This window comes from Hypanus sabinus, chromosome 6 (genome assembly GCF_030144855.1).
Source record: "Hypanus sabinus isolate sHypSab1 chromosome 6, sHypSab1.hap1, whole genome shotgun sequence".
NCBI classification, from domain to species: Eukaryota; Metazoa; Chordata; class Chondrichthyes; order Myliobatiformes; family Dasyatidae; genus Hypanus; species Hypanus sabinus.
The window spans coordinates 73,413,894-73,427,806 of NC_082711.1; the positions used below are offsets into that span (position 1 = coordinate 73,413,894).

The 13,913-nt window shown below is 38.6% G+C and overlaps 2 protein-coding genes across 3 annotated transcripts in view; one reads left to right on the forward strand and one right to left on the reverse strand.

The window, feature by feature from the left end:
• cul1b (cullin 1b) overlaps window positions 1-1,672 on the forward strand; it is a 99,491-nt gene extending 97,819 nt beyond the window's left edge. The window contains exon 22 of the mRNA XM_059972413.1: window positions 1,043-1,672. Coding sequence (XP_059828396.1) covers window positions 1,043-1,123 — 81 coding nt within the window. The 3' untranslated portion in view covers window positions 1,124-1,672. The remainder of the gene's footprint in view (window positions 1-1,042) is intronic.
• A 1,871-nt stretch (window positions 1,673-3,543) lies between these two features.
• ezh2 (enhancer of zeste 2 polycomb repressive complex 2 subunit) overlaps window positions 3,544-13,913 on the reverse strand; it is a 134,242-nt gene continuing 123,872 nt past the window's right edge. For both annotated transcript variants that reach the window (XM_059972411.1, XM_059972412.1), the window contains exons 17-20: window positions 12,064-12,145; window positions 11,887-11,967; window positions 11,453-11,537; window positions 3,544-3,844 (exon numbers count right to left, since the gene is read on the reverse strand). In XM_059972411.1, coding sequence (XP_059828394.1) covers window positions 3,784-3,844; window positions 11,453-11,537; window positions 11,887-11,967; window positions 12,064-12,145 — 309 coding nt within the window. In that variant the 3' untranslated portion in view covers window positions 3,544-3,783. The remainder of the gene's footprint in view (window positions 3,845-11,452; window positions 11,538-11,886; window positions 11,968-12,063; window positions 12,146-13,913) is intronic.

The following is a 13,913-nucleotide window of genomic DNA, read 5'->3' on the forward strand; positions in this document are numbered from 1 at the left end:
ACCTGCATGGGTCCCAGTTATGCCTGCTTTTTTGTTGGCTTTGTGGAACAGTTCATGTTCCAAGTCTGTATGGGTATCTGTCCCCCTCTTTTCCTTCGCCACATTGACGACTGCATTGGCGCTGCCTCCTGCACGCATGCTGAGCTCATTGACTTCATTAACTTTGCCTCCAACTTTCACCTTGCCCTCAAATTTACCTGGTCCATTTCTGACACCTCCCTCCCCTTTCTTGATCTTTCTGTCTCCATCTCTGGTGTCAGCTTATCTACTGATATCTACTATAAGCCTACAGACTCTCACAGCTACCTGGACTATTCCTCTTCCCACCCTGTCTCTTGCAAAAATGCTATCCCCTTCTCACAATTCCTCTGTCTCCGCCACATCTGCTCTCAGGATGAGGCTTTTCATTCCAGGACGAAGGAGATGTCTTCCTTTTTTAAACAAAGGGGCTTCCCTTCTTCCACTTCACCCGTGAGTCGGCTGGTGTGGTACAACTTCAGAAAGCCATGAGATTGAGTAAGCAATTAAGTTTTAAGGTATATTTTGCAAATATTTTCACTTTATGCATCTGTGGTAAATGTATTATCACTTCATGCAAATAATAGTGAAATTTCTTCCCAAGTCCTCTACCACCTGCAAGGTTAAGGACAGTAAAGATATATGAAAGCACTATCTCCATGTCACAAGCTGTGCTGATTTTTACAATTTTTACAATTAACAGCAATCTTTCATCTTCACATGAACTGCAGGGTCTTAAGGTGACTTACAATCATTTTCAAAGGCCAGCCATGTCTACATCTTACTACTAATTAAAAGGACAGTACATTTGCATTTTTATACTTTCATCTATAAAATCTTAACTGGAATTGTCTTTTTGCTGCTTAGATGTGAACTGTTGCTTTATTTCAAAATGTTAATTAGTCCAAATTTGCCTTTTTAAATTTACTTAAGTTGTATTGGATTTGTTTAAAAAAAAATTAAGTTAACATGTTGGGTTAAAATCTGCATGTTTCTATTGTCATGTGCTTGTTTTCTTTTGCAGAAATGCATCGACATTCTGATAGAAAAGGAGTATTTGGAGCGTGTGGATGGGGAGAAGGACACTTACAGTTATTTGGCTTAAATATTGTGTCTGAATAAAAACTTCATTCCTAAGACATATAGGCTGAAATACAGAGAATGCTACTAGTTTTGTGATAAAGATGGGAATGTAAAGGATTGCATTCTTGAACTCCATTGCAGCTTATCTGCTGCCTGCTGGGCCTCCCTTCAACTGAGAGGAAACACTAGCCAGTCATATTTACTTTACCCAACTGTTCTCAGGATTGCTGCATTTCACTATGTAAATATCAGAAAAAACCCCTAACCTTAATTTAGCAAGTGAGAAAGGAATTGAACCTTCTACGTAGGGGTTGCATGCTACTGCCTATCTGCATTAAAAAAATTTACTTCAGCTATACATGGCCACTACTGCTCTGAAAATACCAGGCAGCAGGACAAACTAATTTATGAATGCAATGTTGGCAGCACTTTCCAAAAGCATACTAGTGAATTTGAACAAGCCCTTTAGAAAATGTGTAATCTGCATTATCTGCTACAAGAGAAACCATTTGTATAGTGTGGTTCATTTTTTAAATGTGTGATAAATAAAAATTTAATGATTTCTGTAACAGTTGTGATTTGGTACAGTTTGATCAGTTTAAAAGTTGCTAGTTATTAACCATTCATTGCAAGGATCAAATCTGATTGAATATCTATTTATCTGCTTTCAAAACTATCCAGCTAAAATGACACTAATGTTATAATGGACTGTTTAAAATATAAGATATTCACTATGCATCAGACTTTAATAGAATTGAGCACTAATTTAGTTAGATAGAACTTTTGGAGCATAAACTAAGGATAAGTTTCCTTTGTCTACTTTTTGTACACATCCTAGTAATTATCCTCTTTCCACCTGTTTTGTAACTTGCATAGCTATATCATTTTGTTGCATCTGTGATGTTGCGCATGCAAAGTTGCAGGAATGTGTGAGACATAAGGGATTAGTCTAATTGGAATCGTATTCAGCTTAGGCATTGATTGAGTGCTGTATTCTATATTCTAATTTGTTAAGGAAATAATTATCAAAGTGGCTATGCGTTTTTATGATTTAAATGCTCAGCATAGCATCTGAATTATAGTGACTTACAGAAAACTTTATGGAATTCATAGGTGTTAAATTGTCCCCCATTTTCATTTTCTACTTGAAAGGAGATTTGCTATCTTGATAAACTACTGAAAAAGGTTTGTGGCTATTACATACTGCTGTAAGTAGCTTTTAAGATGACTGCCTGACAGAAATCCATAATCACATGTACAAAGCTACTAACAATATGATAGTTGTTTGCATATTCAGTGTGGAAATTAGTTTAAAATGTATTTAAGTTACAATTCCTGTACCACAGTTCATATATGCATGACTAATTTTGGAAAACTGGCTTGTTGATGGCCTTGCAGCCTCTAGTGCAGTTACACTCTAAAGGATATCAATTTGAAAATTGCATTGGGAAATTAGATGACTATTTATATCATTTCAGTATTAGTGCAGAAAGAATTAAAATGTGGAGGAATCTGCTGACATATCAAAATAATCTCAATTGATAAATAATTTTGGAACATTTTCCTTAAAGACTTTTAACAGGAATTTGTCTCACAGTGATGTGACTGCCATTTAAACAAAAATGATTTCTTAATTATATTTCAAACATTTGCATAATACCTTATTTAACTTTGTAATTACTTGGAGCCAAATTCAAAGGATGTTTTCACTTCCCATTGCAAAAAAATGTTTTAGGCAGATCCCTCTTCTTGGCATCTAAATATCGGATCTACATTCAAAATTCTTTTCCCCAGGTGTAGACAAACCTCTTGGATACTAGGCAATCATATAGTTGGGTTCACAATTTCATGCCTTTGATTTAAAAAGTGCTGACTAAATCTCGTATTATAAGCTTTTAGATTCTAGCTGTTTAAATCTAATTGTAATGTTAATAGCATAGCTAGTTTCAATATTCATATTTTAACTTTGGTTACATCTTTTCTGCATGAGTTTTGCATGTTTCTTTTAGAACCAACAGCTTATGGAATATTTATGACACAGCCTTTAGAGTTGTACAGTCCCCATACACTTAGCTGGGATTTACCGCAGATTTTAAATTGATGTTGCTTCTATGATCATTACTAGACTTGTTATAAGATTTGGACCATCATTTAAAATGAGTAACATCCTATGGTAGGTATAATTGCATGGAGAGAAGGATGTTATTTCAAAAAAGGGAAGTCAAAACAAAAACATTTTGACTGGATTCTAGAATATTATATGGAAGGTGATTCGTGCAAATGTCAGTGTTATCACCCCAGAATCCTGGTGGATAAGTGCATACTTTTGTCTACTGTAGTACGCTTTAGTCATAGGACAGAACTCTCTCCAGCTTACAAGGCATTGATTAGTTTACTTTGACCTTGTTAGAAAATAGTGAAGTTCAAAAATTTCGAGTCACATTAAAATTCAAGTTTTTTTAATTGATGTTATAATTGCACCAACAGCTCACCACACAGGTGTATAGCAAAAGGACACATATAAAAACTGGCAGCTTTTGAAAAGATAAAAAGCTTAATTTTTTTTACAGTATAAATTATTGTCACAGTAGTTTTCAAATCAAGAGTTGTTTCAAATGTCTGCATACAGTACATAATCCTGAAATATAAAATTAGCTGCCTATACTTTGAGGCAGTGTAATTTCAGGGGATTTCCATTTCTCTCTCTATACCAACATATTTCAGGGCATCAGCTTGACTATACCTAAAAGAAATATAAAAGATAAATGAGTTAAGTAAATCAATTTTGTCCTGCTGCCAACAAATTCACTACTAACAGGTAATTAATTTAGACCTAATCTGCAGCAGGTGATTTTACTTACAACTTTTTTAAATGGTTCTCGCCATGTTTCCAACACAATACTATTAAAAACAGAAAAAGTGAATAATCTTTCACACTTTCTGTCCAAAGGGTAATGGAAGCATATAAAAGACTTGAATTCAACCCTGAATTTACTGATTTACAGAGCAGGTTCATTTTGACTTGGAAACCAGACACTGCATCTCTGCCAAGATTTGACTTACCACAAATGAATTACTGAAGTGAATATAACCTATTCCCCGATTTGAATGTTTTGTGTAAGGAAAACTTAATAACATACAAAATTTGGGCCTTTATAAAAAATTCTTAAGAAAATTACAGTAAATTTCTCATCCAATCATTCAAGTTTGTTTCCTTATTACTATTAGACAATTCTGCTTTGTGTTTTCATCAACTAATTGCAATGATTTGTTGCATCTTGTTATTGTTCTAAAAGTAGTCAGAAGGTATGACTATTCTGTTTAGTATGAGTGAATTCTAGGAATCTTGATAAGAAAAGCTCATTTGCATTGTTCACTTCCTTTCCAATTTGACAAAGCTGAAGTTTTTTTTAAAACAATGGCGAGAGAACATCAGAAGCAGAAAAACTTGTTGGGATAAGGACTAACAGGGTCATTGATTAATTTTAAAGGTTCAATTCTTCACATTTCTTGGGTGTAGCAGGATCAGTTTCACAAAAACAATACTTCCAATTATCTTCTTCAGAATTAACCACAAACCGTACTTCCAAATGTCTACAGTTCTCCCATAGTTACAGAGTTCCTGTGGGAATTCAGCCATACTTAATCAATTTTGCTTTGGAAAAAGTGAGAGCTTTTAAGAGGAAAAAGATCAATTCTTATGGAGTAGATCCTGGAGAGGTTGGAAACTGTTCCTAGTGGACTTTACATGGTTATTTTAAAAAGTGAGCTGAGCCTATTGGGATTTGTCTATGGAGCGGGAGATTACTTGAGTCTCTAGTACTAGCCATTAAAATTAGTTAGGTTTAAGCGGAGCAACCAGTGGGAGTGGGCCATGGGTTAGAAACTGAAAACTTACAGCACAATACAGGCCCTTTGGCCCACAAAGCTGTGCCAAACATGTCCTTACCTTAGAACTACCTATGCTTACCCATAGCCCTCTATTTTTCTAAGCTCCATGTACCTATCCAGGAGCCTCCAAAACTGCCGCCGGCAGCCCATTTCACACACCACTCTGCGTAAACAAAAACTTACCCCAACATCCCCTCTGTATCTACTTCCAAGCACCTTAAAACTATGCCCTCTTGTGGCAGCCATCAACTATTCTCATAAGGCATGCTCCCAATCCAGGGAACGTCCTTGTAAATCTCCTCTGCACCCTTTCTATAGTTTTCACGTCCTTCCTGTTGTGAGGCAATCAGAATTGAGCACAGTACTCCAAGTGGGGTCTGACCAGGGTCCTATATAGCTGCAACATTAACTCTCAGCTCTTAAACTCAATCCCACCGTTAATGAAGGCCAATGCACTGTTTGCCTTAACCACAGGGTCAACCAGAGTAGCATCTTTTGAGTGTCCTATGGACCCCCAAGATCCACACTGCCAAGAGTCTTACCATTAATTCTGCCATCATATTTGACCTACCAAAATGAACCACTTCACACTTATCTGGGTTGAACTCCATCTACCACTTCTCAGCCCAGTTTTGCATCCTATCAATGTCACGCTGCAATCTCTGACAGCCCTCCACACTATTCACAACACCCTAAACCTTTGTGTCATCAGCAAATTTACTAACCCATCCCTTCACTTCCTCATTCAGGTTATTTATAAAAATAAATTGGGTAAATTAAGAGAGCATCAGGCAGGATCTAGGGAGAGTTGATTGGGAATAGTAGTCTTTTGATAACGTCCACATCCGACACGTAGAGTCTTTAATTACCAAATGTACAGATGTTGGAGTCAATTGTTAAGGATGAGGTGATAAAGGACAAGATAGTACAAAGTCAGCACAGTTTCCTTCAGGGAAAATCCTGCCTGATGAAACTTGGAATTCTTTGAGGAGAGCTATTCTTCAAGTAGGATAGATAAAGGGGATGCCGTAGATGTTGTATATTTGGACTTTCAGAAGGCCTTTGACACATGAGGCTGCTTACCAAGTTAAGTGCCCATGGTATTACAGGAAAGTTACAAACATGGTTAGAGCATTGGCTGATTGGTAGGAGGCAGTGAGCGCGAATATAAGGATCTTTTTCTGATAGGCTACCAGTGATTACTGGTGTTCTGCAGGGTCAGTGTTGGATCCGTTTCTTTTTATGCTATATATAGATTATTTAGATGATGGAGTAGATGACTTTGTTGCCAAGTTTGCAGATAAGATTGGTGGAGGGGCAACTAGTGTTAAGAAAACAGGTAGGATGCAGAAGGACTTAAGACAGATAAGGAGAATGGGCAAGAAAGTGACAAATGAAATACGATGTTGGAAAATGCATGGGCATAGACTGGTAGAAGAAATAAACATGCAGACTATTTTCTAAATGGGGAGAAAATCCAGTAATCAGAGCTGCAGAGAGATGAAGGTTAACTGGCAGGTTGAGTCAGTGGTGAGGAAGGCAAATGCCATGTTGGCATTAATTTCAAGAGGTCTAGAATACAAGAGCAGGGATGTGATGCTGAGGCTTTATAATGAGGCACTGGTGAGGCCTCACCTTGAGCATTGTGAACACTTTTGGGCCCTTCAACCAAGAAAAGATATGCTGGCATTGGAGAGAGTCCAGGGGAGGTTCACAGAGATGATCCCAGGAATGAAAGGGTTATCATACAAGAAAATTTTGATGGCTCTGGGCCTATACTCGCTGGAATTCAGAAGAATGATGGGGGAATCTCATTGAAACCTTTCCAACGTTGAAAGGCCTAGACAGAGTAGATGTGGTGAAGGATGTTTCCCATGGTGGAAGAGTCTAGGACAAGAGGGCATAGCCTCAGGATACAGAGGTACCCTTTCAAAACAGATATGGAGAAATTTCTTTATCCAAAGAGTGGTGAATTTGTTGCCACGTGCACCTGTGGAGGTCAAGTCATTGGGTGTATTTAAGGCAGAGAATGATAGGTTCTTGATTGGACATGGCATCAAAGGTTACAGGGAGAAGGCTGGGAACTGGGGTTGAGGAGGAGACAGAAAAAAAAGAATCAGCCATGATTGAATGGCGGGCAGTCTCATTGGGCCAGATGGCCTAATTCTGCTCCCATGTCTTAAGTCGTATGTACAGAGTACAGGACAGGTACGTAACAGTGACAAGGATGGCAAGGTAAAAGAACTTTGAATGTCTAAAGAGATGATGAATTTAGACAAGAAGAAAAAGTATGTAAAATTTAGGAAGCTAGAATCAAAGAGTTTTGGGGATTATAAAGAAGCCAGAAGAAAATTCAAAGGAATCAGGAAAGCCAGGAGAGGCCATTAAAATTCCTTGGCTTGTAGGATTGAAGAAGTATTTTATATATGCATTAAGAGGGAGAGGGTAGGACCACTCAAGGATAAAGGGGATGCAGATGTGGGCAAGGTCCTTAATTACTTTACATCAGCATTTTCCAAGGAGAAGGATGTGGAGAATAGGGAGATAAGTGCCAAGCGTATTGGCATGCTGGGGTGTTTCAAGATTTATAGAATAGGTGCAGAAGTAGACCATTAGGCCCTTCGAGCCTGCACTGCCATTTTGAGATCATGGCTGATCAATTACTATCAATACCCTGTTCCTGCCTTGTCCCCATATCCCTTGATCGCCCTATCCATAAGATACCTATCTAGCTCCTTCTTGAAAGCATCCAGAGAATTGGCCTCCACTACCTTCCAAGGCAGTGCATTCCAGACCCCCACAACTCTCTGGGAGAAGAAGTTTTTCCTTAACTCTGTCCTAAATGACCTACCCCTTATTCTCAAACCATGCCCTCTGGTACTGGACTCTTCCAGCATCTGGAACATATTTCTTGCCTCTATCTTGTCCAATCCCTTAATAATCTTATATGTTTCAATCAGATCCCCTCTCAATCTTCTTAATTCCAGCGTATACGAGCCCAGTCTCTCTAACCTTTCTGCGTAAGACAGTCCAGACATCCCAGGAATTAACCTCGTGAATCTACGCTGCACTTCCTCTGCAGCCAGCATGTCCTTCCTTAACCCTGGAGACCAAAACTGTACACAATACTCCAGGTGTGGTCTCACCAGGGCTCTGTACAAATGCAAGAGGATTTCCTTGCTCTTGTACTCAATTCCCTTTGTAATAAAGGCCAACATTGCATTAGCCTCTTCACTGCCTGCTGCACTTGTTCATTCACCTTCAGTGACTGATGAACAAGGACTCCTAGATCTCTTTGTATTTCTCCCTTACCCACCTCCACACCGTTCAGATAATAATCTGCCTTCCTGTTCTTACTCCCAAAGTGGATAACCTCACACTTATTCACATTAAACGCCATCTGCCATGTATCTGCCCACTCACCCAGCCTATCCATGTCACCCTGAATTCTCCTAACATCCTCATCACATGTCACACTGCCACCCAGCTTAGTATCATCAGCAAATTTGCTGAAGTTATTTTTTATGCCTTCATCCAAATTGTTAACGTAAATGGTAAACAGCTGTGGTCCCAATACCGAGCCCTGTGGCACCCCACTAGTCACCACCTGCCATTCCGAGAAACACCCAGTCACCGCTAGCTTTTGCTTTCTATCTGCCAACCAGTTTTCTATCCATGTCAATGCCTTCCCCCCCCGATGCCCTGAGCTTTGATTTTACCCACCAATCTTCTATGTGGGACCTTATCAAATGCCTTCTGAAAATCGAGGTACACTACATCCTCTGGATCTCCCCCGTCTAACTTCCTGGTTACATCCTCGAAAAACTCCCAACAGATTAGTCAAGCATGATGTACCCTTGGTAAATCCATGCTGGCTCGGCACAATCCTATCACTGCTATCTAGATATGCCACTATTTCATCCTTAATAATGGACTCTAGCATCTTTTTTCACTAATGTCAGGCTGACAGGTCGATTGTTTTCTCCCTCCCTCCTTTCTTAAAAAGTGGGATAACATTAGCCATTCTCCAATCCTCAGGAACTGCTCCTGAATCTAAGGAACATTGGAAAATGATTACCAATGCATCAGCAATTTCCAGGGCCACCTCCTTTAGTATCCTAGGATGCAGATCATCTGGACCTGGGGATTTGTCAGCTTTCAGTCCCATCAGTCTTCTCATCACCATTTCCTTCCGAATGTCTCTGTTACCCTATGTCCTTGGTCCATCCATACATCTGGGAGATTGCTTGTGTCTTCCTTAGTGAAAACAGATCTAAAGTACTCATTAAATTCTTCTGCTATTTCTCTGTTTCCCATAATAATTTCACCCAATTCATTCTTCAAGGGCCCAACATTGTTCATAACTATCTTCTTTCTCTTCACATACCTGAAAAAGCTTTTGCTATCTTCCTTTATATTCCTGGCTAGCTTGCGTCCGTACCTCATTTTTTCTCCCTGTATTGTCTTTTTAGTTAAGTTCTGTTGTTCCTTAAAAACTTCCAATCATTTGTCCTCCCACTTAGCTCTGTCATACTTCCTTTTTTTTAATGCTATGCAATCTCTGACTTCCTTTGTCAACCACTGTGGCCCCTTTCCCCCCCTTTGAATCCTTCCTTCTCTGGGGGATGAACTGATTTTGCACCTTGTGCATTACTCCCAAGAATACCTGCCATTGCTGTTCCACTGTCTTTTCTGCTAGGCTATCCATCCAGTCAACTTTGGCCAGCTCCTCCCTCATGGCTCCATAGTTTCCCCTGTTCATCTGCAACATTGCCACCTCCGAGCTGCCCTTATGGTTCTCAAATTGCAGATAAAAGCTTATCATATTGTGATCACTACCTCCTAATGGCTCCTTTACTGCAAGATCGCTTATCAAATCCTGTTCATTACATAACACTAAATCCAGAATAGTCTTGTCCCTGGTCGGCTCTCGTTCAAGCTGTTCCAAGAGTGCATCCCATAGGCACTCTACAAACTCCCTATCCTGTGGTCCAGCACCAACCTGATTTTCCCAGTTCACCTGCATGTTGAAATCCCCCATAACTACTGCGACATTACCTTTGCCACATGCCAATGTTAACTCCCTATTCAACTTGCACCCAATATCCATGCTACTGTTTGGTGGCCTGTAGACAGCATCCTTTTGCCCTTACTGTTCCTCAGTTCTATCCACACAGACTCTACTTCTCCTGACCCTATGTCCCCCCTTGCAAAGGACTGAATCTCATTCCTCACCAACAGGGCCACCCCACCTCCTCTGCCCACATTTCTGTCCCTACGACAGCACGTATACCCTTGTACTTTCATTTCCCAGGTCTGATCTCCCTGCAGCCATGTCTCTGTTATCCCAACATCATAGTTACCCATTCGCACCTGGGCTTCAAGCTCATCCACCTAATTTCTGACACTTTGTGCATTCAGATATAGAATTTTTAACCCAATTCTCCTCTCTCTGTTTGAATCGCTGTCTTTTGTGCTTAATCCAGCTCCCCGAACTCCCATCGGGCTATACGCTCCTAGAATTTTGTTGTCCTTCCTAAATTTACTTATTCTTTCAACACATTGAACTCCATGTTCCGTCAGACCATCCCTCTGTACATGATTTAAAAGAGAAGAGGTAGCATTGGGTCTCTTAAAGAACATTAAGATGGACAAGTCCCCAGGGCCTAATGGTATATACCCTAGCTTATTGAGAGGCACGAAAGAAATTGCTGTGGCTATGACCAATAGCTTTGTGTCCTCTCTATCCACTGGTGAGGTCCCAGAGGACTGTTCAATTATTCAAGAAGAGTGCTAGGGATAATCCAGGAAACAAAATACTGGTGTGTCTTACATCAATGCTAGGGAAACAGAGGGAGGTTGTGAGGAGCAAGTTTTTATTTTACTTAGTAATGGGTGCCTGGAATGTGCTGCTTAGTGTGGCAGTAGAGGCAGAAACATCAGAGACTTTTACGAGGCATTTAGATAGGCAGATGAATATGAAGAATATGGAAGGTTATAAAGATTGAGTAGGCACAATAATTAGTCATTTGATTTCTAATTTAATTAATTTGGCTCAACACTGTGAGCTGAGGAGCTCTGCATTGCATTGTGTGCTGTGCTGTTCTATGTTCTAATTGTTACAGATGACAGTGAAACATGATGCATTATCAAGGCTTGACCACTTTGAATGTCAGTCAGTTTTGAATTATTCAGGCCACCAGCCCTTAAACAGGATTTTATGTCCCATTGTCACCACAGCAACAGGCTATTCTGCTAATGGCCAGCATTAGTACCAGGATAAGAATATTTTCTTTACTGGCATTTTTTATTTAGCTAAAAGGTGCCTTCAGAAGTAACCAGCATTTTTGTACTTAGAACCATAGCAACTACATAGTGTAGTAAGAAACTAAGTTTTATACAAATTCAACATTTTGGAATGTGTAACAATGTAAGTAGAACTGAATTTAACTGCTCATACCTGTAGTCGAAGAACAATTCCTCGCCAGTTTGGATTGCTCTTTTGGCAAATATGCCTATTCGATGGTCTCCATTAACCATCATTACTAAATATCAAAGCAAAAAATAATATATATATATATATTAAGTGGTATAACTTCAAGCAAATTCTACTCAAACTTTGTTCACGGACAGTCTATAGACAAATAGAAACTTGGTAATTTCTCATCTAACTATTTTCTCAATTATGCCCAAGTTTATTAAACAAGTAGCAGGTTGACCTTTGATATTTTCGAACAATCAACAATAAAGAATCAAAACACAATTATTTTTATACCAGTGACCTATCTGAGGTCTTCTGTATTTTGGGAGATACAGATAGATTACAGGTGTAAACTGTTAAGGTTCCATTAATTTGCAGACAGTGATAAGTCCAAAAAGCAAAGTGGTATTTACCTTTGGCGTAACAGTTGGGATTGACAGAATGGTTTGCAAAACGTATTTTGTTACCTTTGCGTGTTGCATCAACAACAAAGTCTGGAAAGGGGGAAAAAAAATTAGTTACATTTGTAAGTACATTTAACATATGTGACTTTTATTTATGCATGTTGTCTGAATTGAGAATATTCATACCATTATTCAGGTTAAAGAGGAAGCTGCACATATATTTGTCATAAACTTTGCCACGGCGATCAGCTTCATCCTGAGATATAATCTGGAAATTATTAATAATTGAGATGGTGAAACAGAGAAGCCTTTACAACAAATGCCAATGCACTGTGTTAACTTATGTATCAAGCATCCTTAGACTTAAATATTAATAATTGGGCTATCAAAATTTGTTGAAGAGTTCCAAAGTTCAATCACACTGCAGAAGCATTACTTTTGGAAAAGGTCTGGGTAATATGTTGGACCATGCCCACTATTTCTAGTCACGGCTACCAATCAAATACTGATTGTTTATTTTTTGGACTTCATTTCTGAAGAGGTGGGGAAGGAAATTTCTTTTATTGTTTTATTAAACTGGCAATAGGAAGCACAAAAGAGGCAAAATAGAACCTGAAAAAGCATCAAATAAAACCTCAAGACACATCGATTCATCCCCAAGTTTTAAGCTTCTAAGACGAGCATTTCTTCGCTTTTGTATGATTTTGGCAATATAGAGATAGCTGGATTGCAGAATTTTTAAATTAATTAGGATGAGATTAGAATGTAATATTCATGACAGTAATAAATACTGGATTTAGATTTTAAGTTAAGCAAGCAAAAGATATTTATATTTTTGCATCTTTCCAGCCTTCTGAAAGTTATCATAGCTGATACCAACAAAACATTTTTTTTAAAACACTTAGCTGTGAAAATTACTCAATACTGGAAAATCTAGGGGTAATTAGCTCATTCTTTCAATACATATTCCTCCTGACTTAGATATCCCTAGCATTTTGTTTTTAATTTCAAACCTACCTCAGTAAAAAGCTATACGTGCCACCTCAACAAGAAAATCCCAAAAATGCAAAATTTAAGGCTTTACTTTCCTCCCCTTACTCCTTTCTATTTCTTAAGACCTCAAAATCCTTTCGATGTATCTGGCCACCTCAATTTTATACATCTCAATTACTTACTCCATTAGTCTTCTCTTTTTCACAAATAAACCCTGCTTACTCAACAAAAGCTATCATTTTACAGTTCTAGCGAAATTCTTTCAATCCCCCTGCACGTTTTCCAGAGCAATCACATCTATCCTGTAATAAGCTGACAAGAACTTTATGCACTGTTCAAAAACTGGTCTAACTATAGCACTAACTCTCTGCTCTTTATATTCTAATGACATAAAGCTGTTTAATCCACTTTACTGGGCAGTGCATGACCTTTATTTATTCTAGTGGCTTCTACACCAATATCATGCCTTTTCACTCCAAAATGCATTAGCCGACACTTTTCTAGATTAAATTCTATTCATCATTTTACAACCCAACTAAACAGTACATTTAAATCCGAGTGCAATTTTTCTAATTGTTTACTACATAGCCAATTTTTGTATTGTCTATATTATGCCACTTTCTGTATCATGCCTCCCACATTCAAGTCTAAAACATTAACAGCTGAAATCTGCAGTGAAAATGGAAATTGCTGTGAGCTTCATCTGGCAAATTATGAGCATTAACTTATCAGCTTTGTCCAATTCAGATATTTATTTCAGTCTGAATTAAATCATCTGCTAAATACAAAGTGTATTATGATTGTTTCTAACTTCAGTTCCACCACCTTCACCAAACTGCTGGAACTATTTGCCCTTCTCTAGTCATAAAACAGTACAGCAAAGAAACAGGCCTTTCAACCCATCTAGTAAATGCCAAACAATCTGCCTAGTCACATTGACCTGCATCCAAACCATAGCCCATCATACCCCTCCCCCATCCATGTACTAATCCAAATTTCTCTTAAGTGTTGAAATTGAACCTGCATTCATCATTTCCCTCTGG